The sequence below is a fragment of the Condylura cristata genome, unplaced genomic scaffold (assembly GCF_000260355.1).
Source record: "Condylura cristata isolate star-nosed mole 26May11 unplaced genomic scaffold, ConCri1.0 scaffold00001, whole genome shotgun sequence".
Lineage (NCBI taxonomy): Eukaryota > Metazoa > Chordata > Mammalia > Eulipotyphla > Talpidae > Condylura > Condylura cristata.
Window position 1 is genome coordinate 52488607 of NW_004567102.1, and position 26533 is coordinate 52515139.

At 36.7% G+C, this 26533-nt stretch overlaps 1 protein-coding gene across 1 annotated transcript in view; it reads left to right on the forward strand.

Moving 5' to 3' along the window:
• The window catches only part of CDC40 (cell division cycle 40), a 45712-nt gene extending 25537 nt beyond the window's left edge, over positions 1–20175 (forward strand). Inside the window, exons 5-15 of the mRNA XM_004673761.2 lie at positions 1775–1914; positions 2945–3041; positions 5912–6051; positions 6863–6937; positions 8807–8852; positions 10802–10903; positions 12075–12190; positions 12417–12550; positions 17507–17583; positions 18695–18839; positions 19772–20175. Of these exons, the coding sequence (XP_004673818.1) occupies positions 1775–1914; positions 2945–3041; positions 5912–6051; positions 6863–6937; positions 8807–8852; positions 10802–10903; positions 12075–12190; positions 12417–12550; positions 17507–17583; positions 18695–18839; positions 19772–19949 (1250 nt within the window). The 3' untranslated portion in view covers positions 19950–20175. The remainder of the gene's footprint in view (positions 1–1774; positions 1915–2944; positions 3042–5911; positions 6052–6862; positions 6938–8806; positions 8853–10801; positions 10904–12074; positions 12191–12416; positions 12551–17506; positions 17584–18694; positions 18840–19771) is intronic.
• The last annotated feature ends 6358 nt before the right edge of the window (positions 20176–26533 follow it).

Genomic DNA, 26533 nt, shown 5'->3' on the forward strand with positions numbered 1-26533 from the left:
TAGTGGTACCTGTTGTTTTAGGCTATTATGAATACTTGACATAGTCCCAATCCTGTATAACTCATTCAATAAACTATAAAATGTAGCTAATTTTATATATTTCTCAACACTAATGTCAAACTATATTTTCTCAAAACAGAAAAAATTTTATTCTTTTCTGTGGAAATTATCTTTAAAGGGTTGTTTTCAAGGCTGAGTTTACATACGTGTTTTACCTACATATTTGTCATACTGATTGTTTATTATTACATGACAGTGTCATTCTCTAAATGCTGACCTGTTACATAGCTCATCAGATCATTGGAATTTTATCCATCCGTGTTCATAGGAAAAGCAGTGTACTGGTTATACAAGGACACTTCTGTTTAATAGCTAATAGATCCTATGATCATACTACTTTGGTAAATGATCTACTTTTTTTTTTTCAAGTAGAATTTTAATAAGCTTTTGTTACAACACACAGCCTAAAGGAAACTGATTTATATTAATATAGGTAAGATCATTTCTTTGTTACACCTCTACAAGCCATCACTTTATGTAGCTAGATTTTCAGTTAAGTGCTAAATTGTGACTATGAGTCCCATAAACCTTTCTTTTTCCAATTTAATGACCACACATAATACCTCTTAATGATCAAATCAAAGTGTTACCCAGAAATATCCTCTTTCCTCCTTTTATTTTATTCTTGAGATTTATGAGAGACCAAATTTAAGTTGCATTCACTTAAGAAAAATAACAGATCCGGCCCTCCCTGGTGGCGCAGCGGGTTAAAGCACAGCACTAAGAAGCTTAAGCCACTTCCTCATGAGTTCGATCCCCACCTGTCCCGGAGGTGACCACATGGTGAGGCAGACCTCTCCTGACCCGCCTGCAGCACCCCTCAGCCTGCGGCTCCCCTCAGCGGTGTACTTTGTAGATCTGCCTGTTCTGCTCCCCTCTGTCTCTGGTGAATTCTCTCACCTTCCGCATCTCTGGCCTGTACCCCAGTTCTATATGAATAAATAAATAAATCTTTAAAAAAAAATAATAGCAGATCCCTAGAAAACCTTTAATTTACATTGTTGTATTATAAGTGAACCAAAGATATTATTTTAATCTCATCTAATTCAGTTTTTAAATAATTTTAGCTCTTTTAAAGGTAGCTTTATCATTATTTCACAATATTAAATTTCTGAGTTTCTTTTAAAAACTGGTAAGAATTCCCTAATACTGTGATTCATTATAAAGACCATGTGCCACTGTAGGATTACAGGTCTAAGTCTTACCCCTAATACATTAGAATTAGCATAATATTTCAGTTGTTGAAAGTTTCTTGCCCAGAGTTTGAGTCCCTTTTTGTATAAACTTAGTTGGTATTGCTGCCAGATTTATATATATTTTATTTTGCATTATTAAATATAGATTTATTTATCTATACAGAAGTGGGGTACAGAGGTGCAAGGGCAGTGAGAAGCTTCACCAGAGACAGAGTAGGGAGCAGAACAGGCAGATCAATGAAGTACACTGCTGAGGGGAGTAGCAGGTGGGTCAGGAGAGGTCTGGCTCGCCATGTGCATTGCCTCCGGGGCAGGGATCAAACAGGCACTGAAGCAGCTGTGGCCAGCTTGCACTGTTGCATCCTAACCTGTTGCACCACCCGGGAGTGCCTACTTTGCATTTTTTAATAAATCTTTGGTCACTTGAGCAATAGATATTTAAACATACAAAGTAAATTATATGTATGTCGCTAAAAGGAAAATATCCATGTTTTGATCCCTTTAATTTTTCATTATAGGTTTAACTGTGTTTGAAACTGGTCAGAAGAAAATAGAAAAAAGAAAAAAGTTCAAAGAAAATGATGCATCTAATATTGATGGTTTCTTGGGACCATGGGCAAAATATGTGGATGAAAAAGATGTAGCCAAACCTTCAGAAGTAAGTTTTGATTTTTTCATTCTCAATTCAGGTATATGCTCTCTCTCTCTGAATATCTCTATTAATAAACTTGAGATTTCCTTATACAAGATGACTCATCAAAATTTTTTTTGCCTTGATTAAGAAAACACAATAGTTTCATTTTTGAATATTCTTATTTTTTCTTCCATGCTTTTAAACTAACATATTGAGCAATTTTTAATAAAAATTGCCATGAAGCTACTATTAAGCTATCAAGGTAGCTGCTCTTCTGATAGCAGATAATCAGATAATAATTACAGAATCAGCCTTTCTGTAATTTTTAAATTGATGGGTACGTTTTCTTAATTTATTTGAAATTTTAACAAAGTAATTTATATAGTTTATTTTTAATAATGCTGTAAGACTTATAACATGAAAATATACAACCCACCCTAGCCCTTTCAGCATCCTAATCCTGTTGTCTCTGAACTGGTCATTTTTTGGGGTGCTGTGATTACAGCAGGGGATGAGATCAGGAATAGCCTATCATGAAATTTACCTTCTAGCTATAGCTTACCTCCACGTGTTGATAATATACTTATGCTTCTATTTATTTTAAACATTATATGTTTACTTCTTTGTTATCACAAAATTTACTACGGACCCACCCTCCACCTACTGTTGCTGTTGTAATAGCTGTGTCACAAAAGTAGTCATACTTATATCCCATGACCGCGTAAAAACTATTTCCTGAAGACAACATATGTACTAAAATGCATTTTCCTTTCGGGTACTAAATTTTGTAGCTGCCTTATTCATTTGCAAAGTTAGATTATTTCTAGATGTTCCAGAAAGATGGGTATTTGTAAGAGTTTAAAGGCATTATCCATTACCCATTATGTGTTTGATGCCATTTTTGTAATCTGTCGAGTTATGATTGATATCCTGGGGGACATATGCAACTATTGCTCCACCAAAAGTGTACCTCATCATAAAGAATTTATAACCAGTTTTGGGTATGATGGGGTTGTAGAGCATCCATTTAAGATTTATTCTTTAATTCCCTTAGGAAGAACAGAAAGAACTGGATGAAATCACAGCAAAGAGGCAGAAAAGGGGCAAACTGGAGGATGAGAAACCTGGGGAGGAAAAGACAATCTTACATGGTAGTATAATTTTTATACTTCTTCATTTATTTTTAAGTGTAGAGATCTCATTGGCTTTACGAAACAATTCATAAATCAGGCAATATCCAGGCTAGCAAGTCGGAAGTCTCTGCCTGCTGGTACTGCTTTTTTTGTTGTTGTTGAGAATATTTGCACCTATATTTATCAGAGCGATTGGTCTATAATTTTCTTTTTGTGCTTTCTCTGTTTGTTTTGGGGATCAGGGTAATACTGTCCTCATAGAACACATGGGGAGTTTTCTACCCTTGTCAATTTTGGGGGAGGGGAGGTGATGTAGTAGGATCGGGATTAGGTCTTCTTTATAGGTTTGGTGGAATTCACTGGAGAAGCCATCTGGTCCTGGGCCTTTGTTCTTAGGGAGACGTTATTATTCTTTCAATTTAAGCTTTGTGATTGACTGTTTAAGCTGTATGTTTCATCCAGGTTCAATCTTGAGGTTGTATGAGTCTCAGATTTTGTCCATTTTTTTCTCGGCTAAACACAGAGACCTTTATAATAAGAGGTTCTTACTATATTCCTGTGTATTTCTGTTGTAATTTTGCCTCCTTCATTTCTGGTTTTCTATCTTTGTAAGTGTAGCTAATAGCTTATCAATTTAGTTTATTTTTTCAAAGAAATAACTCAGTTTCACTGATTTTTTTTTTTACTTTTTTCCCATTTCATTTATTTCTGTTTTTATTATTTCTTGGCTTCTACAGGTTTGGGGTGCTCTTTTTGTTCTTTTTCTAATTTAACTGCAGAATTAGATTGTTAAATTGAGATCTTTTGTTGTCTGTTTTTTGTGTGGTCCTGTAGTGCTATAAACTTCCTGTGTAGTATAATATAGCCTTTAAACCTTACATGGAGTCTGGGAGCTTGTCTCTCCATGTCCATTAGTCATATCTTCCTTTATTTCTCCATTGACCAAAATGTTGTTCAGAAACATTTTTGTTTAGTCTCCATATATGTTGGTTTGTTTCACAATTCCTTTAATAGCTAATTCCTAGTTTCTAGCATGGTCCTAGTTTCTTCTATGGTCTGTGAAGATGCTGGATATATTGATAGTTTCTATTTTTACATATTTCTTGAGACTTGTTTTATGTCTTAGAACATGACCTATTCTTGAAAATGTTCCATGTGCACTGGAAAAGAAAGTGTATTCATTATTTTTAGGATGGCAAACTATAAATGTCCAGTAAATACATCTGATCTAATAATTTATTTAAGATGTCTATTTCTTTGTTAATTTTCTATCTGGGTGATCTATCACTTTGTGTCAGTGATGTGTTGAAATCTCCAACAATGATTGTATTTTTTTTGTTGATAGGTTGTTTTAGGTCTATTAGTTGCTTTTATATAACTAGGTGCTCCTATATTTGGAGCATAAATATTAATAAGAGTTACATTTTGCTGGTTGTTCCCTTGATCATTAGCTAGCATCCATCTTTGTCCCTGATTAGTTAGAAGTCTAGCTTAACCGACATGAGATTAGCAGTTCTGTATTACTGAGTTATTAGCATGTATGGCCTTACTCCAACCTATTATTTTAGTTTGTTTTTGTCTTTTGATTTTAAATGAGTCTCTTGTAAACAAAATATTGATGACTGGGCTTCTTCATTATTGTGAAAAACTTTCGGATATTAACTCTGTTATCTTGTTTTGTAATATTAGTTGCCCTTACTAATCAGCTCATGTAATTCATTATAGTAATATTAAAAATTATACTGGACAATTTGTGTCTCAGAAATTACAGCAAACTCTTTTATGTTCTAACAAAAGAGAGAAAATAGCATGATTAGTGATAGCTACAGATAAGTTTTTGAATTGCTTATGAATTTTTTTTAAGTAGGTAGATAAAGAAGAAACCTGAATGGGGCTCCCTTGCACAGTCTCTTCTAAGATAAAGGTGACTCTTTAGTGTGTTAGTAGTGCCCCATTTGTTTCAATCTTTTGTTTTTGACCCATATCAAATACTCTTAGGTGTCCTCACAGTTTATAACTGTTAATAAATTATATTTTAAAAAATAAGCTTTATTTTTCATATGAGTAGAGATTAAGGCACTCATCCTTTGATTTGTAGAAGGAAAAGTATATTCATTAATATTCCTGAATGTACCTTGTTCTTGATAAGTTCTTTTAATTTGTGATTATCTGAAAATGCACATAGTTCATTAATAGTATTGATTAGTCTAAAGTTATAATGCCTGTCAAATATTTAGATTTCATGAGATCATAATTTGGTTTCTCAACCTCTAGTTTTATCTCCAGCTAGTATGTTTAGTCCTGTGGTGTTTGCCAGCCATAACAACCAACACTTTTGGGGTACCTCTGCTCTTCAGGTATACTGATATATGCTTTACATATAGCTATTTAATTTCTAATGTGACTTTATTATAAAATTTGTATTGAATTGGAAAAGAAATGAAGAAAGAATCTGAGAAGGGCATAAAAAAAAAAAGGATAGTCGATATTTATTCTTTTGTTTTAACTTCCCTCTTAACCTATTTTGTTTCTGATTCTCTGCCAGTGACTCACATGGCCCAAGTATTATTCTCTCTCTCCTTGCTATAATTATACTAGTGAAGACTTTTTATATATAAACTAAAATGTGTAAAAGAAGCACAGATTTAAAGGTCTAATTCTTGGGGCATTAGAAATTCCAGAACACTACCTCAAATTGTAAATAATAACAGTGATTTCAGGCCGCTAATTTTAGTTGGCTTTTAGTCTTCACGTGATCATAGTGTTTCCATTTTATACTTTAATATGAAATAATATCCCTGTGAGGAAAATGCTTGTTATCATTTTAAGGTAGTATATTTATGACTTTGGCTTGTAATTGTTCAATACTTCCCTTTGCTTTGTTTCAGTTAAAGAAATGTATGACTATCAGGGCAGGTCCTATCTTCATATACCTCAGGATGTTGGTGTTAATCTGCGGTCAAGTATGCCACCCGAGAAGTGTTACCTTCCCAAAAAACAAATTCATGTTTGGTCTGGGCACACAAAGGTAAGGAAACTGGTTGTTTCTGCTTGCTGTAATGTATAATAGTGAAGCCAGCATAAAATTTTAGCTATTGATATGGAACATTCAATATTTCTGATAAAGATGTACAGAAATCAAGGTAGATCCAGGAAGTCAGATGAAAGATAAATCTGAGTTATTCACACATAACGGTCACAAGTGCCTCCACAGACTTCAAGGTCATCTGGATTAACCCTAACATACACCATTCATAACTTGGTATACTTTCCCCTTATGGTGGTCCGTGTTCTGCCCCCAACTTCCTGCCACAATCTGCATCCTTTTGGGCACCAGTGAGTAATGGGCTAATCCTAGCACCAAAACCTCAGTAATTTTGCCCTGTCTTTTGAGGTTATCACATTTCTAAAATTAGATTTCTCCCCCCTCCCCCCAGTTCATTTGCCATGGGAATATTTAAACTAATGCAAAATTAAATACTTGAAATTTTTTTATGTTGATATTCTTTGTTATCTTCACTATTCCAACTAATGATTTCCAACTATCAGCAAATTGCAAAGGAAGTGAGTACAAGCAGGAAGACGAGTGGTACATTAACAACTTGGTTGACTAAGAATTCCCTTGCGGGAGGAAGTCAGTATTAAAGGTCAAAAAATTCTTCAAAAGCTTATCGTCAATACAGATTGCTCTTGGAATACTAACAAGCTATTCTGAGGCAGATTTTTTGGATTGAAAGTCGTAATTAGATTGCTTTAAAAATACTGTCTTTTCCTGATGTTTAATTTTAACTGATACTTAGAGCACATTCTCACAGGGTGACCATAATGCTTTTCTCTAGGGTGTCAGTGCCGTCAGGTTGTTTCCTCTCTCCGGCCATCTATTGCTGACTTGTTCCATGGACTGTAAGATTAAGGTGAGTTTTCAGTAACAGATAGGAATGTCGTTTCAGTTAAATTTGCTTGATTAATTATAAATCGAGTTTTTTAGGCAATTAAAGGCTAATTATGTTTTCTGAAGCCTTGTGAATGGCCACAGTTTGTGAATTAATTCCAAACATGATTGAAATATGGCATTCTGCTCCAAATGGTTGAACTTTTCTGTAAGCTTAGATAACTGATTGCTGTGTTATCAGTCACTTTGGCTTTAGTTATATAGATATTAAATCATCAGTAACATATGTTTTTAAATTTTTTTGTATGTATAACTGGGTGCATTTGTTCCTCTGAACCTTATCCAGTAAAGAAGAAACATACTAAAAATCCTGTTTTTAGAGCAGATAAATATAATTTGTCCTTTTTCCGTTAAATGCTAGTAGACACTAAGCAGCAGAAATGCTTTCAGCCTTTTCTCCCACTTTTTATAAACTTGGAAAGTTCTACTATTAGCCTATGTCCAGCTCTAAAGTGTGTTGTCAGTACATGTCAACTTGACTAAAGGGCGAGCCCATTAAAAACAAAAAACAAAAAACATATATTTGAAAAAAATGTTCTTTTCTGGTATTTTCTGTATCCACATTGTTACAGTGGTCAATAAACAACAACACTAATGCTCTTAGGCCTAGAAAGTTGAATCACAAGAAGTTTACTGTTTAACATATCCATGTTAATAATTCATGGATATTAATGATATTTAAAGGTAGCTTCTTTTGATGAGAGCAGCCCTGCAGGCATTATTTGTTTCTAGTAGCTTAAAATGACAGACCAAGAGTTTTGAGTAAAAGCCCTTTTACCTTTAACTCTTACTTTATACAAACTGTTAATAGAGATTGAATCTTTTCTATCTTTTAAGGTTTAAATTCTTAGTTCATGTCTATAAACATTTTTTAGGGACCTATTTGAGCCAAGGGTTTAGGACAAAAAATTACTAAGGACTCTCTCCTTTCCCTTTCCTTTGATTATGAGGTAAATGAACATTACTGAAGGTATTCTGGTTTTTAAAAAGGAAGTGTGCTCAGTGTGGTTAGATAGCTGAAGTAAATTTGGATAGGGATTAGAGTATGTGTAAGAGGAGGAATGGCGTGAATTAGCATGGTATGTACTGAAAACTGCAAGCTTTGTGGTTGCTACAGTCTAGAACTGAGAGAGAGATTGGCTTCAGTTATAAGCCAGGGACCAGGCCTCAGGTTCTTGCCTGGTATGCTACAGGATGTGAGACTATCCCGTTGGCCCTGGTAGGCCAGGAAATGGCTTCTGTTATAGAGCACTAGCAGCATTGTCTGGGATTGGGTTTCAGGTAGGCAAGAATAAAGGTATTATGAAGGTATTGTATTAATTTACTTGAAATGTAATAAAAATTAAGTCTGCTAAGTCATGATCATTTTCACAGCACTTCAGTAATATTTGTTACTTTATAACAGTTAAAAAAAAACTTTACCAAAATGTATAAACTTGGTGGTTTCAATAACAATTATTTTAAAAGTACTCCTTAATATTACTTAAGTAGAAATTTTTATCTTATAGCAGTTACAGAAAACAAGAAATTAAATCACATATATGAAGTTCTTATAAGTTCTCATGATATTTTAATGTATCGTTAATATTGAACTTAAAAGTTCAGAGTGTGTATGTGTGTGTGAGTGTGTGTTCTAAATAGTGCAACACAGATGAACAATGCCAAGCAGTATGTTCAATGATGTGCAAAAGAAGTCTTTGCTGAAATGCCCTGTGCATACACAGATATGTAACCCTTGTGCATACACATCTCGGATAGGACTGTTGTTATTGATTGAAAGTTGTCATTTTATCAGCAAATTTAATATTGCCTTGTGTTGTTTCTTACTCAGTTATGGGAAGTTTATGGAGACAGACGCTGTCTACGAACATTTATTGGTAATACTTTTTTTCTCTCTGGCTATACTTTGTTTGACAAGACATTTTAAACTGAGATAACAACATTGACAGTTTCCTTCATACACTGGTATGAAGGAAAGGCTTCATAGACTTGAACTCAGTTTTGGACAGGGTATGTGTTCCCTTCCGTAAAACTCAAAGACAACTGGGGGAGAGTGCAGCAAAAGCAAAAGCAGTGTAAGAAAACTGCTTTGGGAGACCACATACACTTTAAAATTACATAGGAATTAGATGTGATAAGAAATTAAAGTGGGGGGAAACTATAAGGGTGCAGGGGCAGAGGATGGAAAACACAGTGTGCCACTAATTAGCAGCTTAAACTCTGTCCTGAGGCCCTTGGGAGGCCAGCCATTAGGCAGTTCTTGAACGAAAGCAAAATATATTACAAAGTTATTTCATTTGTCTAGAATAAAAATGATGAAAGCCTGAACTAAATTAGCAGAGAAAAGGAAAAGAATACTCAAGAGTTAAACTCAGTGGGATTTAACAGCTGGATGTGAGTGGTAACAGTCAGGCAGGAATCCAGAGTGACGCACTGACTGCGTGAATGGTGATGCCATTCATCAGGGGAAGGAACAGAAGGAGATGACAGTTCACACTGGTTGAATGTGAACTACCTTTGTGACACTGAGATGGAAATGTCCAGTAAGAATTAGATAGCCAAATATTGAGCTTTAAAGAGAGATTGGGACTTGGCGACTAAAGCATATAAAAGGATGAGACAGAATTCCTTGGAGGAAAAGAAAAGGAGAGAAACAGCTCGTGGCATACTAGCCTTTTTGGTAGAAAATCACTTTATTCTCTGTCAGATTTTGTGCTGAGGGAAGTTACGTTTCCAAATTTAACTGTACCACACTGAAACACTACTTGTGTGCGTCGTAGTGGCTGTTTTTAGATTCAAGTGGGAGTCCGTTCTGCAGTGCTTTGCTGTGATTTTAGGACCTCACTACACAAGTGAACACTGTCCAAGATGCAGCTTAGAAGACTTGTGGGGAGGCTTCCAGCAACTGCAGGAAAACAAAATGTCTCCTGCAGTGGTAGTGGAGTTGGTCCCTACCTGTTTCCTTGGCACTCATAGTTTTTTCCCGTGGAAATCTGAAAATTGCCTGCTAAGACCAATGATAACTGCTCTGATTGGAACTCCTTCTGTAGAAAATTCCCACTTGCCTTGGCATATGCTGCCTAACTAGAGCTCATGGGCACAAGGCTTCTGTGTATAGTGGGCAGTCGGTGCCAGGGGCATCCGCACAGCCCTTGGCTGTGTTGGTGATGGTAGGGTAGTGAAAAATAGAGAAGTTTCCGTTTTCATTTAGCCACATGTATTTGTCCCTATAGTATTCTGATGTCCGGCAAAGTTGATTTCCAAGCAGAGCACCTTAAAATTAACACCACAAGCCCATCATAAAACAAAACGGAAATTAATAATAATTTCCAAAAAGACTTGCTCTCTACACTTCTCAATACATTTCTATGAAATTTGGCAGTACACAATTATTGACAAGAGTTACATGAACTTTAAGTCACTTTGTTTTCATTGCCATCTTGGTGAGTAATCAAGTGAAACTTCATGTGCTGCCAGTCAGTTCTTTTACTGGCAGTAATTTGCCTATTGTGTTTCCTTGAGTTCTTGACTATACAGTCATTGGTTGTATGTATTCCATGTTAAGAAGTTGTCATGAGAAACTTAAAGAAAAAATCTTTTTGGTTGGCGCTTAGCTAAATGTTAAGCATCTGAATCATGTGAGAAAAAAAATACCAGCTACATTCCCAAGCCTACACATAAACAAATCCTGAGTCAGTAAATAAGAAAAGGGGGTTCTAGTGATTTTGATTTACAGCATGTTTTGAAAAGCACTGTTTAATGCTTTTTCTGTTATCCTTAAAGAGGTATTCCACTTCACTGTCATTTCCATTGTCTCTGTGTTTAGGTCACAGTAAAGCTGTTAGGGACATCTGCTTTAATACCGCAGGAACACAGTTCCTCAGCGCAGCTTATGACAGGTATCTTAAGCTCTGGGACACTGAGACAGGTAAGAGCTCACTTACACCTATCATTTTACAAATTAGCATTTGTTAGGTCCTCCCTAGTAGCCCAAGGATTAAAGCCCCAGTGCTACAATCTATCAGCAGCCACTGTGACATGAATTCAATCCCTGGCCAGAGAGCTGACCCACATGGCACAGCAAACCTCTCCTGTCTCACCGGCTGCTCCCCTTAGCAGTGTATTTCAGTAGATCTGCCTGTTCTATTCTCTACTGTCTCTGGTGAGTCCTCTCACCCCGTACACCTCTGGCCTACACCCCAAATTTATTTGTTTGCATAAATAAATCTTTAAATAATAATTAGAAATTAGCATTTATAGATGAAACAATCTATTCTATGATAAAATACTTTATTGATTCTCATGTCATGGCCTATCAGCTAGTATCACAAATGTTTAGAGTTGAAATTCAGCTTATATAAGTAGCTCTTTCATTATAAAACTGTTTCCACCAATTGCAATATAGCAAGGATGTTTTTATTCTAATATCACCTCTCATTTTGTATTCAATACAACCACAGTAAATATCTGATGAACAGAATTATATTTAATTATCCAGGTTAATTAAGATGTAAGTCTAAACACATGGGTTAGTGGTTTATCTGATCACAGATATATTAAATGCATAGGCACATTGTGGCTAGTCTAATGTAATTAAAGAACCATCTCTTGTCTTACCAAGTTTTAATGGTAAAAAGTTAACCGCTAACATATGTTGAATATTTACGATTAGCAGGCATTCTGCTAAATAAGCTAGGTATCTTATTCAAACTTTAAAAACTACTTTTATTATTATAAATGAGAAAACTGGTCTCAAAAAGGTAACATTTACAGTGTCACATGGTGGCAAATTATATTATAACCACAGCCTCTCATATTTTCAGCCTCTTTACCATTGATTGTGAACTCTGGCTGCACGCTGCAGTTACCTGAAAAGCTTGATGTATTCTACAGTTGATGATACAGATTTGCTTTAGAAAAGATTATTTGTGATCATTAGAAACCTAGAAAATGAGCAGTCTAGTTTACAGTAAAGATAAGCCAGTTGCCCTTCCTCGAAGTGTGCTATGCAGATTGTCTCACGCTCTTCATCCCAGGATTGTCATTCAACCTGGTGTCATATTTATTTTACCTGCTTTAACTTGGATATTTGGGTTTAGGACAATGTATCTCAAGATTTACAAACCGAAAAGTACCCTATTGTGTCAAATTTAATCCTGATGAAGATAAGCAAAATCTCTTTGTGGCTGGGATGTCTGATAAAAAGATTGTGCAGGTAAGTGCTTTCATAGCAATTTATTAATATTCCATGCAGGGAGTGAATAAAGACTATTAACTTGTTTAAAGTTTGCTACTTTGGGGGACTGCTAATACTCTATTCTTAGTAAACCTATAAAAATAATGCTGAAGATACTTTCTTTCTCCACTTTTCATAATTATGCTTAGTTCATTTTCATGAATTACTCAATCTGTCTATTCCTGTTGTCTTGTTTGACAAACAGTGGGACATTCGCAGTGGAGAAATTGTACAGGAATACGATCGGCATTTGGGAGCTGTCAACACCATTGTTTTTGTTGATGAGAATAGGAGATTTGTGAGCACATCTGATGATAAGAGCCTAAGAGTTTGGGAATGGTAAGTTTCACTGAGTAGAAAATCTGATTTACATAAAGCAAGCAGTTTCAAAATCTGTAGCTGAAGACAGAGTCTGATGATATGCAGCCACTTGAAAATTTGCCAAACACTTTTAACCTTTAAGTATCCAGAATATGGAAATAATGTAAACATGCCACCTTCCAAAGTCTTTGCTAGTCTGTTTAAAGGATATATATTTTGAGTCACCTTTCTTACAGTGGTGGAAAGTTTACATTGTGCTCTCTTACATTTTTTATCATTTATCTTATTTGTCTTTGCAAAATGACTGATGAGAAATAGAGGCCACAGGTGCTGGAAACAGGTGCTGATCTCAGAACCAACCCTAAGAAAGCATTGAAATGACATTGACTCTGAAAATACTCTTAATTTTTAAAATATCTCTCCATTATCATTACCCAGAACTGAGAATTGTTCCTGTCTCCTGTCATTTGCAGCCTATGAAAATAGAAAACAGATGTTTTACTTGTAGAATAGAATCAGAACTTATTAATTTTGCTTTCCTAGAGAAAAAAATTTTCTTAAAGTACTAAAACTACTTTTACTAAGTATCATAAGTCATGTCTTATAATTTATTTGCAAAGAATTGCATAATAATTTTTTGTTGTTAAAACAAGTGTTTGGAGGAAACCCAGCTTGTTTTATAGTGAGTTCTGAAGCACAGTTCAACCATGGCTACTGACTTGCGAGGGACTAGAAAATATGTCTTCCCACACCCCGATGCTCTTCTCCTTTAAAGTAGGAGGCTTTAAACTACAACCAGTACAACCTCCTAAAATTGGGTGCCTTTGAGGAGCTGAGCAGATTGCTAAACCTCATTGGGGTAGCTTGGGTAATTAAAGATTTAATGTAATCTAATTATAGTTTCTCCCACACTCACCACTACTACCACCCTTCAAATTACCCTCAATTCATGGATAGTTAATGATACTCAAATACAGTCTTATCATCCATTAAGTCTGTAGTTTAAGACTGTCTCATAGCCAAACTTTTCTTCAGAAATGAGATTATATACAGAGACTGATATGGACACTAAATTTTACATAAGGTACCTTACCTCATTTGCATAATTCTCTGGAAAATAAACATACATATACTTGGTTTGTTTTATATTTTTTAACAGTTTGGTTATACTTAAAACTTTCCGATGTTTCTACAGATATTTTAGCTTCGTTTTAAAATAAGGAGTGGTGTAAAAGAAATTGGTAAATAATTAAATGATGTACCAATTACAGTGCTTTAAGAACACTTTAAGAAAATTGTGGATGTTTTCTTAAGTGAAAGTTGGTCTGCAAAATATTTTGATTAAATAAAGAAGTGTGTTTCTTTTTGTCCTTTTCAGAGCTTAAGATTTCTCCTAAGAGTAGTAATATTTGTGTCATTATAAATGATGACTTCCTTTACAATTTAGTTTCTCATTTACTTTGGAGTCTCCCTAACCAATCCTCACATGAAAATAGGCTCCTTATTTCTGTCTTTCCATGCTCCTTTTTGCTTTCTACAGCTTTTAGCATCCTATTTTTAGTGCTTATTTATCTCTTCCTCTCCCCTGACAAATTCTGAGAGATGGAACACTGACAGAAGGAACTGTGTCAGCCTGTTGTCCATCTTTCCCATCACCGGCACAGTCCTGCACATAGCATGCACTGAATAGCTAAAGAAATGTTTGCTATCCTAATTATAAGTGATGTTACATTCATTGAACCACTGAGCATTTTATATGAACTGTTGCATTTGATATGCAAAGGAATCTTATGAGATGGGTATGTTGGCTGTCCCTATAAGTGTATGGCATAATTCTCACCATCAATTAGCAAATGGATTGATAGATGGATGGATAGAGGGTCTATTGGGAAGAGAAATTAACTTATATCCAGTTTGATTAGTCAGAAAACAAAAAAATGTGATGATCAGTCTTGTAACAAAGTAGGAAGCAGAACCCTTCAGGATCCTTGGAACTGTCCCCACTGAAGGAAAAAAAAAAAAAAAAAAAAAAAAAAAGACCTCCCTGAAAGCCAATTACTGATGATACTGGCAGCTTGCATAGGGCAGGAAGGGAAGTCCTGACCACCTCAAAGACAGAACTGACCCCAGTAGGAAGAAAGTTATCAGTGGGGTCTTCAGACAAGTGAAGTTTCTGGACTTGCTTACAATAAATAACTCAGTGATAAAAAAAAAAAAAAAGGGCAAACCAAAGGAAACTAACTTGGTTTTCTAAAACATTGCTACAAAGCTTGAAACTATTACTCTTTTAAAGAGTAATACTGAGTAGCCTGAGGTATTCAAATTGGCTAACTTCATGAACTGTCATGTTTTCTCTTTATTTTGTTAAAATACTCTTTAAAGAAAATTTTGCAGAGGTTGACTGTATTTTCTATCTTTAAATTTTTATGGATGATTATTATATTTTGGGATTTTTTTTGATGATTTTTTAGACTGAAGAGCAATCGTAAGATATGTTACTATATTGATAGTTTATTATACTAAATTAATTTCTAACTGAAAAATAGCATTGTATTTATTAAATGCAGCTATGCCTAGCAGACATTTTTGCTAAAAGTAACAAAGTCCACAGGACAGATTCATTTCTCATTCTGGAGCTCATTGTATTAAGAGCCTTTGAAATAAAGGTCTGTTTACATATTTGTTTAGTTCTTAGTGCAGAGACTGTTAGGAGTCCAGAACTTTAGAAAAAGTTTTTATGTTTTACTCCACATTATAAAATTATTAGACACGAGTGGCAAATATGAGGAAGAACAGCTGAACTTTATATATATATCTATATATATTTTTTTTACATCATTGTTAATTTTTGTACAGTGTTTAATTTCTCTCTGGTGTAGTCCCTGTAAAATTCCTGCCACCACCAGTTCACCCATGAACCATTACCACAGTCTCTTGCACTTGCCCCACCTGTTTTAATCCCTCATCTTCCCCTTCCCCTGCAAAATGTCTCCAATTTGTAGTTGCCTACTAATTTGGTCCTTTTATTAATATTTTTTTCCTGATCCTTTACTTGGTTCCCCTATATTCATCCTATAAGTGAAACCATGCAGTATTTTTTTTCCTTCTGACTTATTTCACTGGGCATAATCCCTTTCAGCTCCATCCATGTTGCTACAAATGGCAGGAGTTTATCTTTTTTTGATTGCTAAATAGTATTTCATTATGTGTACCTACTACCTCTTCTTGATCCAGTCATCTATTTTGGGCATTTGCATTGTTTCCATATCTTACCTATTATAAATAGTGCTGCAGTAAACATAGTACAGGCTTCCTTTCAAGTTAATGAAAAACAGCTGAACCTTTTTCAGACTGAGGCTCTTTTAAACATTTAGGTCATTCTGCATATCAGTTCTCATTGATACCTTAGAAGTTTAAGGAGTTAAGAAATTTAACAAATAATACTATTTCCAGGTTAGACCTGGAGTATTTTTTTCTCTGAGACCAGGTAGAATTTATTCTAATCTTCTATACCTTCTTCTGGGTGGTTAAATAGAGCAAATTCTGACACAAAGGTGGACTATTACCACTATTATTGTGGTTTTCCAATTAGTCAGAGTATTAGAACGTGAGCCATAGTTTGAAATAAAAATTGCTGCTTTATGTTCTACATTCATCAAATTACATTTTTCTATTAAAAAAAAATTTTCTGGTTTCATGGAAAGCAGTAAGACTGGGCCCTCCCTGGTGGCGCAATGGGTAAGGACGCAGCACTGCAAGCTGGTACCATCCACTTCAGTGCAAGTTCCAGCCCCAGCCCCAGCCGGAAGTGACCCACATGGCGCTGCAGACCTCTCCTGACCCGCCTGCTGCTCCCCTCAGCAGTGTACTTCATCATTGGGCCTGTTCTGCTCCCCATTCTGTCTCTGGTGAATCCTCTCACCGCCCCTGTATCTTTGGCCTTTACCCCAGTTCTGTATGCACAAATAAACAAATCTTTAAAATAAAGAAAAGCAGCAAGACTAAAATCATTCAGTTCAGAATTAGTAAAGATTTTTTTTATCATGAAGAATTTAAAAATGAAAAGACACTGAACTTCTGATGGTTCTAGATTTAGGTGAACAGTTTTGGATTTTTGTATCATTCACATGAGGGATTTTTTTTTTCATGCTTTTTCTCCTGCCCCATACACATTTGGAACACATTAAATGTAAACTGAAAACAGAAAACTGCCTGGGTACCAAGCATTTGAGTCCCCTTACCCATCCAGACATCACATTTTCTTGGGGTGGGCTGGGCGCTAGGCGTGCTTGCAGAGAGCAAGCTAAGCCTGACTGGTAGGTAAAGTAAGCAAACTTCCCTGTAGGTTTGCCTTAGACATCTTCTGCCTACCCTGCTACATTTTTAGATAAAAATTAAAGAACTTTTACTTCTTTTACGTTTGTTTTTTTTTTTTAAAGATTTTATTTATTTGTGCATACAGAACTGGGGTACAGGCCAGAGGCTCAGGGGCAGTGAGAGGACTCACCAGAGACAGAGTGGGGAGCAGAACAGGCAGATCCACGAAGTACACTGCTGAGGGGAGCAGTGGGCGGGTCAGGAGAGGTCTGCCACGCCGTGTGGTCACCTCCGGGGCAGGTGGGAATCGAACTCATGCGGAAGTGGCTTAAGCTTCTTAGTGCAGTGCTTTAACTGCACCACCAGGGAGGGCCTCTTTTACTGTTTTTAATAATAGACTTTTTAATATGAAGGACAGTTTAAACCAAATAAAGAGAAAACTAAGTTTGCCAGTGTTTTAATTATGGAAAGGTATTTGTAAAGTCAAAGATGGCTAACTGTAGGATGTCATCTTAGGATTTTCCTCCTTCTAGGAAGTTTGATAAAGGATTTCTTAAACAGATAATTTTCAAGAATACCACTTTTGTTTCAAAGGTAATTCTTCTAAAGATGCTTTTGAAAAACCACTAACTCTGATGTGTTTTTTTTAATTTTTAGGGATATCCCTGTGGATTTTAAGTACATAGCAGAACCCAGTATGCACTCAATGCCTGCAGTGACTTTGTCTCCAAATGGTGAGTTAGTAGAAAGAATGTGTTTTTCAGTGAGCTTCTAAGACATTTCTGATTTGTATATTCAAAAGAACCTTGGCCATTCTCTCCTAGGGGAGATTTGTCACAGTGCCAAACTTATATAAGGAAATCTTTTCAGTGCTAGAAATAATCACTAGTTTTTGTATATGAGTCATCTCACCCTTTCTCCTCTTTCTAAAAAATATAAAGTGAAAATTAGGAAAACCATTATTTGCAGTTAACATACTGACCATCTAAGGATTTCCATCTGAGAGTTTGGGTTGCTTTATTTTAAATCTCATTCTCACATAATAATGTTTGACACTCATTTAGTGATTTATTGTGTTTTCTTTCGAGGGGTGGGAAGTTTTCACCGCCTGATATCCTGTAATGATAGCAATTCACTAGAAAAGATTTCCTCCAAAATAAATCAACACAAAATAAAAAAGATATCTATTTCTTCTATCAGTACCTCTGCCACAGGCATCTTGTTGATTGTTTCACAAATGTCCTATGATGTACCTGGGTGTTATTTTCATAATCACCCCATTTAGTACTTTATCACATGGTCACTGCATCTGTAGTTCATGTGTATTTTTAAGCCATCTATTACAAATACTATGGCTTTCTTGAACAAGCCCAGTAGGACTGATAGTTGTTAGGATCACTCTTACTTAGCAGCATCTACGAGTAGGTAAGATGCTACTGTAAATTCAGCTTAGATTCTAGGTCTTTTGGCACATCCTGGGTAGTTAAGAGCAGAGTGGTCTTTCCACAACATACTAGAGTTTTTGATCACATCTTGTATTGTCATTTATTTAATAATTCTAGGTTTTCTGACAGGGTAGTTAAACTTTCCTTTTTACAGAATTAACAGAAATAAGTCTCTTTCTTGCCATGTTTCTGTTGTCTATACTTAACTGCAAATTTTTATTTCATGAAATTATAGTTTAGTTCTATAATACTTGTAACAATCCACAAGTGGTATGGTAAATTCGTTATTCTATTGTGAAGTAGTTGGGAATAGGAGAATATTAATGACTAAAACATACTTAAAATGCCTTTTAAATTTTTTCAGCTTTCTTTAAAACATCTCACTTAATTGAATTTACAGGAAAATGGCTAGCATGCCAATCCATGGACAACCAAATCTTAATTTTTGGAGCACAGAACAGATTTAGATTAAATAAGAAAAAAATCTTTAAGGGCCACATGGTAGCAGGCTATGCTTGTCAGGTGGACTTCTCACCAGACATGAGGTAAGTTTAAATCTCCTATTCTCATATTCAAATATGACAAAAGCTACCATTGTCCGTATAACACTACACATGACCTTCATATCTGTATGAGAAGTATGTAGACTGTCAAAGTATATACTGTAAAAAGGACGAACAAGCTATGAAAAGTATGCTTTTCTTTTTATTAAGTTAAGTTCTGCAGTGTATCTCCTTGGTGCTTCATCTGTGCCCTGTGGCGACATCATAAATCCCACATGCAGACAGTAACTTATTCTCTTTCCGCTTCGCTATGGAAGGCTAGGAGGGTTGTAATTTCTATGTTGCTGTGATTGAATGAGTACAAGAATTAATTTTGTATTGCCAATGTAGAACTTCACTTCAGCTTTTATGTGTTGAAACCTCAAATTCAACTTCTGCATATTTCTGGGATACTAGGTTTGTGAAGCCCAGAGTCTTTCTAAGAATGAAATACAACATTCATACTACTTACATTAAACATACTGATGTAAGTAGTTCAGAAATCACAGTCACCTTATATATTTAGCCTGGCAGTGGGTCTTAGACTCCTATCTCTAGATAGTCTTAGCCTATTCAAAAGATGTTGGACCCAAAAATTTAGGAAGCTGCTAGTCTGTAGCTCTAATGTGGTCATTGGCTCTTTGTGACACTGGTTCCTGTCGACAGTCTCTGCCTGAGGGGTTACAATGCTGCGCTGCGCTGCCATGGCTCCTGCGTCTCCCAGGCTCCAAGTTAAAAATTTTCATTCTCTACAATTGGTGACTAAATGGGGAGAATTTTTCTGATAGCTTAAATTACAGATTGCTTTGTGCGCTATTCTCATTGAGTATTTTATACTGATGTTGATTTTTTTTGTTCACTAGAAGTGAAAACAAGTACTCTTTCTCTAGCTTAAAATTTTTGAATAATTTGAACTTATTTTTCTTCCCATATAGCTATGTGATTTCAGGAGATGGAAATGGAAAATTAAATATCTGGGACTGGAAGACCACAAAACTCTACAGTCGATTTAAAGCACACGATAAAGTGTGTATTGGTGCAGTGTGGCATCCTCATGAAACATCTAAAGTGATAACGTGTGGCTGGGATGGTCTCATTAAATTGTGGGATTAATGAGATTAGCCCCTAAACTATCCAGGATTATTTTTGATCCGGCATCATATTTAAATATATGTAATTAAATGTGTTGAATGACAACTTGATTTATAGATTGTGATTTCCTTATACTGCCTTACGAAGTTGTCCCATTGTTTAAAAAAAAAAAGGAAAGCTTTGTAAATTTGGCTCATATAATTTCATTGGCAACTTCATTTTGGTTTTTGTAAGTGCAATTTATACAGAATGACCACTGACTTCTATCTGATCAGTTGTTATTGTTGGTAGGCAATTTGAATTTATCCTCATAAAACACTGAAAGGATACCTTTGAAGTCAAGAGAGAATCCCTAGTCAATTTGGCTTCTACAAGAGGGAATAGAATTAATGACTCAAGAAAAGTACTATATACTTACCTCCTCAGCAGAAAGGGCCATAAAAAACAAGGATGGTTTCACTTAATACAAATCTGAAAGGTGTGGAAGACCACCCACAGTTACTGTTCCCAATATTTTTAGTGGGTCAAGTTCTAACCTTTTGGATTCAGAGTTCCACTATTTTTTGTGACATATGTATTTTTTTATTGTAAGCCAGCAATTGTCTTTTGTTGCAGCATTCCTCAAATTATTAACTAGTGTAAAATAAAAATCAGTCCGGAGTACTTTCCTTGATTTTCTTCCTGATCAGCATAGACAGCACTATATATATATTTAAACCAGAGAATTACACTATTTTTGAAGATGGAACTCAAAAATGAGCCAAGACTTTGATTATTATTTGTACTTGCTGTCAGTGAGGACCTGGCTACACTTTCTAGAATCAGGGTCTCTTAGGTCATTGCTTCACAGATGTTACTACTGAAATACTCCTCATAGGAGATAAGAGTATGAGGGCATAGTCCAAAATGTCATCTTTTAATTTCTTTGAAGTTGTATGCTTTATCTTTAAAAGTACTGGTTTTGCTTACGAATATATTCAACAGAATTTACTAAGAGAAATTTTTTAACTTTTTTCCATATCTTTTAGTAAAATTCACACTCTAGGAAGATGGGTAGAGTTTCCCAGTTTAGGAAGCAGTGACTGTGGTTTGAAAGTAAAGCTTAAAATCTTTGAACTCAAAATAGCCTCCTGAACATAGTAACTACTAGCACTTTAGTGTGACAAGCCATTTCTCCTGTTTTATTACAAATCTATGTCAGATGTCTTAATGTGGTTTGAAATATCTCGGTACCATGCTAAAAGAAGTTTGGCTCATAGCCTCTCAGAGTGCTGAGTTGGAGACCAAAATCATGTTGCGTGTTGAATCCTGAGGGCATCAGCTCTGATTCCTGTGCTCGCAATTATAGGTCTTGCCCCTTGCCCTTAGAGAACGTCCCCCCCCTTTTTTTTTTTAATTGAAATTAAAACAAAGGGGAGCCTGGTATAGATGACCAGGTGCTATTGCCTATAAATAAATATCAAAGAAAAAAAATAGTAAAAGAGAATAGAAGTGGTAGAGAAGTATTTTGGAACAGGCACGCAAAGACGTAAAAATATACTGCCTGGCTGCTGCTGTGCTGTATCTGCCAGGAAGAGTGACTGCAATTTCCTATGGAGCAAAGAATTCCTTTCTTTAGTCCCAACCATAGGTTTTAACAAATGTGAATCATTGAAATGTGATGGGACAAAGAATCAGACATTTAAATTATCTGTTCAGCATCAGTATTGTATGTGTTAAATCCTAATTTCTAGATCTGGGTTTATTTTGTTGTGTTTTTGACTGTTTCTAAAATAAGTAACTGTATATAAGTCTTCTTTTTTTAAAGATATTTTTAATAAAGTGTTTTTTGCAGAATGTGTTATCAAAATTTTTATTCTTAGTTTTCTTTAAAGTCATAACTCTTTTAAAACACCAAGTTATATCACATGCAGATTTTAAATGGGAAATTTGATTTTATGGGGAGAAAAGATGCTTTAGCACTGGCTATGGGATGTTAATATGGGATATTAAGGGGTCAGTTCTAATTAAGTAGAAATATAGGGCAAAGCCTTCAGAGCGTACATTAAGTTTAACACATTCCTTGTTTACGTGGTGGTTGCCCTAAATCAGGATTGTACCCGTTTTGAAATTACACAAATGACTGGGATTCTTTCCAGTATAAGAGTTTCAAGGTCATGTTATTGCAACTAAATGGTTATTATCTGGTTCCTTTTTCTCACTACAACCTGTGGTCACACCCAATACAGATATCCTTCCTCAAAGCAATGCTTTAGGGAAGGACTTAATTGAGTGGGTATTTAAATGCGGAAGCTTAAGTTGGGAATATTTTGTCCTAATGGGGACCTCATTTTAAGATAACAGGGAATAACTTCAACCAGGCACTTCTCTAAATGGAATGGTTCTTGAGGATACGCTGTGACGCTGGCTACTGTTGGCTACTGTCCTTAGCATGTTTATAAATAACCTGGAGAAAATATTGACAGTAAAATAAATATGACAGCCATGAGGATGGCAACACTAGCAATAACCATAGAGACTCTCCTTGAAGAACAGTATTGTCAGAATACAGACTGAGAACCATCTGCATCAGAGAGACCTAGGGATGGCATCACTTAGAGAGATGGGATTCGGATGACAGGTTAGTTGAGGGAGCCATAGCAACTTCAGCTATGAGAAAAGGAAGGGTGGGGTGGCATCCAGGGCAAGATATCAGCAGTATTAAGTTTGGGTCTCAAGGTGAGGCAGAGGGAACACATGTTATGTTCCATCAAAGATACGTACTTGTCACTTTGCCATCTGAAATACCTTAAAAATCAATGATGTCATAGTTTATATTCTTCGTGAATCATTAATGAACTGTATTGCAGACAAAGTGTCATAGCACTTCCCCAAAATTCATTCTTTCACCTGTTTCTTTCAGCTAACAAAAGAGTACAATTTAAAACAGTTTTATATATATATATGAAGATGTATGAATTCACTCACTGGAAAACGTATTACGAATTCAGAATTCTGGTTCCCGGCTCAGGTTTCCCAAATTAAAGTAAGCACTTACAGCAAGGTCCCCGCAGTCAGGATGAGGACCAGTGGAATCTTGTATTTCAGAAACTACGCTGTCGAGTACACGTAAACTCAAAAATTGAGCCAACCAAAAGTATATGTGCTTGTATATGTGTATCTACGATGTATGCTTGTGAATGTATGTATATAAACACCTATATTCATAGTTTAGTAATCGTAAAAACAGTACTCTCAAACATTGCAATTTTGGGCCTCCTTGGTGGTACAGGGGTTAAAGTCAGCACTATCAAGCACTATCATATCTTTTTAAAATTTAAAAATAATTCAGCCACCGAAACCTGAGTTCAAACCCCAGCAAGGAGCTAATAGTACAGCAGACCTCTCCGTCAGGCCCACTGCTGTCCTCTGCAAGGTCCCCGCAGTCAGGATGAGGACCAGTGGAATCTTGTATTTCAGAAACTACGCTGTCGAGTACACGTAAACTCAAAAATTGAGCCAACCAAAAGTATATGTGCTTGTATATGTGTATCTACGATGTATGCTTGTGAATGTGTTTCCATAGGTCAGCCTGTTGTGGTCCCCACACTGTCTCTAGTGAATTCTCATACCACCCCCTACAACTCTGGCCACCCTAGTTTCTGTATGTATAAGTAAAAAATCTTTAAAAAAAAAAAAAAGAAATTGTAATTTTAGCAAGAATTTAAAAGAAATCACAAACTTGTATCCAGAGCCCTTAGATGGCTTTGATTTTAGTGACAGAGAAAGTGAATTCCTTTATACAGCTTCCAGTAGCTATCTTCAGCTGAATTTTTAACTCCCCATACCTTCCAGCATCTAAGCTCTGGAAAACTAACTTAAACATCAAACATTTTGATTTAAATAGATGTTCTACTCTCATATTGCCCAACAGAAATATGTGAGTCATATACATTATTTTTAATATTGTCATGGCCACAGTTTTAAAGGGAGCTTAATATATTTAACATTTAAAATAGTCTAAATATTTTCTTTTTTTATATCAGGAGCTCAGAGAATTGGAAAGCAAATGAAGACGTTGCATCAAGAAAAGTGAAGACCACAAAGTGCAGGGCACTTAAAGTTGTTTGACTAATTTAAGTTAAATCTGGCCCCTTGCAGGGTGGCTGTAGTCTTGATCTGATTTACTCAAGGACAGTAATATTGGACTAAATTGTACCCCGTTTGTTTTATTCAAAGACAGTACTGTATAACTAAATGCTATTTTGCTTTGAGCACTAAGTTCCAAACACCCCTATTGCTTGAACAGCCCGCTGGTCCATACAGAATCCAGAGCATGCACAGTTTATTTCCAGGCTCATTAGCATACTAAAGTCTTCCCCCAAGGGAGGCGCTGGGTCACCATTTTCTGACCATGCCATGTTTGTGGACCCATGAATTACCTCCAGGCAGGCCAGCACCTCCTAATACCTCCAACAGCAAACATGGAAGGACTTTTGTCTCACTTTGGCCTTCCTTTCTTTTCAAAACCCTTTCAAGCCCCTTTTCAAGAAGGTAACCTGTGGGAAGTTGGCCCTTATTGCCTCAGCAATACATAAATAATTAACTGCTCTTCCTCTGGTCTACTGGGTACACTTCTGAGTGGTGACTCCTTAAGTTCAGTAACACTAAGCCTTTGAAAGTCTGGTATATTTTACACTTAGCAGTACAACTTTACCAGATACTAAATTTTCATCATATTTTCCATACAAAGAAGTTTTCTAATAATTGAATCAATCATCTTTTTAAAATTAAATTGTTTAAAAATATAATTTAGGGCCCTCCCAGGTGGTGCAGAGGGTTAAAGCACAGCACTAAGGAACTAAAGCCACTTCCGCATGAGTTCAATTCCCGCCTGCCCCGGGAAGTGACCACATGGCAGCACAGACCTCTTCTCACCCGCCCGCTGCTCCCCTCAGCAGTGTATCTCATCAGTCAGCCTGTTCTGCTCCCCACTCTGTCTCTGGTGAAGCCTCTCACAACCCCTGCACCTCTGGCCTGTACCCCAGTTCTGTATGCATAAATAAATAAATCTTTAAAAGTAATAATTATAATTTAAAAATCAGTTATATTGGGAGTGCTCAACAGCCACACATGGCTAATAACTACCATATTGCCTATAGTTCTAGTATTTTACATTATAGAAGGTCACAGAGATAATTTTTCTTCATCTTCTGGAAAACATTCTAAGGTTCAAACTCATGTTCGATAGCTCACCAAAAAAAATGGGCTACATTTTGGGTAATTTCTTCAAGCTTCAATTCCAGTTCATTTTACAATCTCTTCAGCCCAATTTTCTCCTCCCAGAGCTACAGCAAAGACTTGTGTGTGACAGGATAAATGTAGAGCGACAACCAGGCACAGGGCGAGGGGTTGGGGAGGGCAGCATATTGGGACAGAGAGGACTGGGAGGCTGGGAGCAACCAAGCACAAAGGAATCTGTGCTTTTTCTGGGCGCTCTGGCCTCCCCTCACGGACTTACCTCTTCCGTAGCCACTGGTCTCTCACAGCAGTCCGCGCCGGTCCTCAAGACGCCCTTCCTCTCTGAGCAACGCTGCCCTTCCAGCCTCGCCTCAGGTGTGCACACTCGCGCATGCCCAGACCACGCTCCAGGTGGCCACAATCAGGCACGCATGCCCTGCGCCCGTTGCCAAGCGCCTTCTGCATCAAGATCAAGGCCGCAGGTGATAGCCACCAAGGCCAGCCCCCTAAAGTGCCTGATTAATTCCACTCACCCTACACTGGGGGAGGAGGCTTCCTTATGCAAGGCCATCCTCCACTGAGGTGGCACCTCTCCAAAGGCCCCACTGCTCTAGGTGTCTCAGTCTCCCCGACCCCGCAAGTCTCTCTAGTGCTTCCGGCGGCTCACCATCGCCGGTGTACTGAATTCACAGCGCTACTGCCCTGTTGCTTCCTGCTCTGCCTGTCGGGCTCTAGGCTCCCTGTGAGCTGCATTTTATGTGATGCCTCTTTTCCCCATGGGCATTCGGCCGTGCACATACATGTAAGGGAATGTGTGTGGGATGCGGATACACATAGGCCCCCCTCTTGAGTCTTTCTTTATGGAAGACTTTTCTTCCTTAGCATTCATACACGATCTACAGACACAAATACACACATAAGCATAGATATGGGTATAAATATACACACTCATTCATGCATTTTTAGGCATCTACAGAAGAAACATCAAAAATAGGGGGTCTTCAGGTATTGCCACTTGTCTAAAACCATAGAGGTATTGGGCCCTCCCTGGTGGTGCAGCGGGTTAAAGTTCAATACTAGGAAGCTAAAGCCACTTCCGCATGAGTTCGATCCTAGTCTCAGAGGTGACCCACATGGCGCAGGAGACCTCTCCTGACCCACCCGCTGCTCCCCTCAGCAGTGTACTTCTTCAATCTGCCTGTCTGCTCCCCACTCTGTCTCTGGTGAAGCCTCTCGCTGCCCCTGAGCCTCTGGCCTGTACCCCAGTTCTGTATGCATAAACAAATCTTTTTTTAAAAAAAGAAAAAAAAAAAACCACCAAAGCTGTATAAACCATATAATATGAAACATTCTAATTTTTAGAGCCATAAGTATTTGTCCAAACC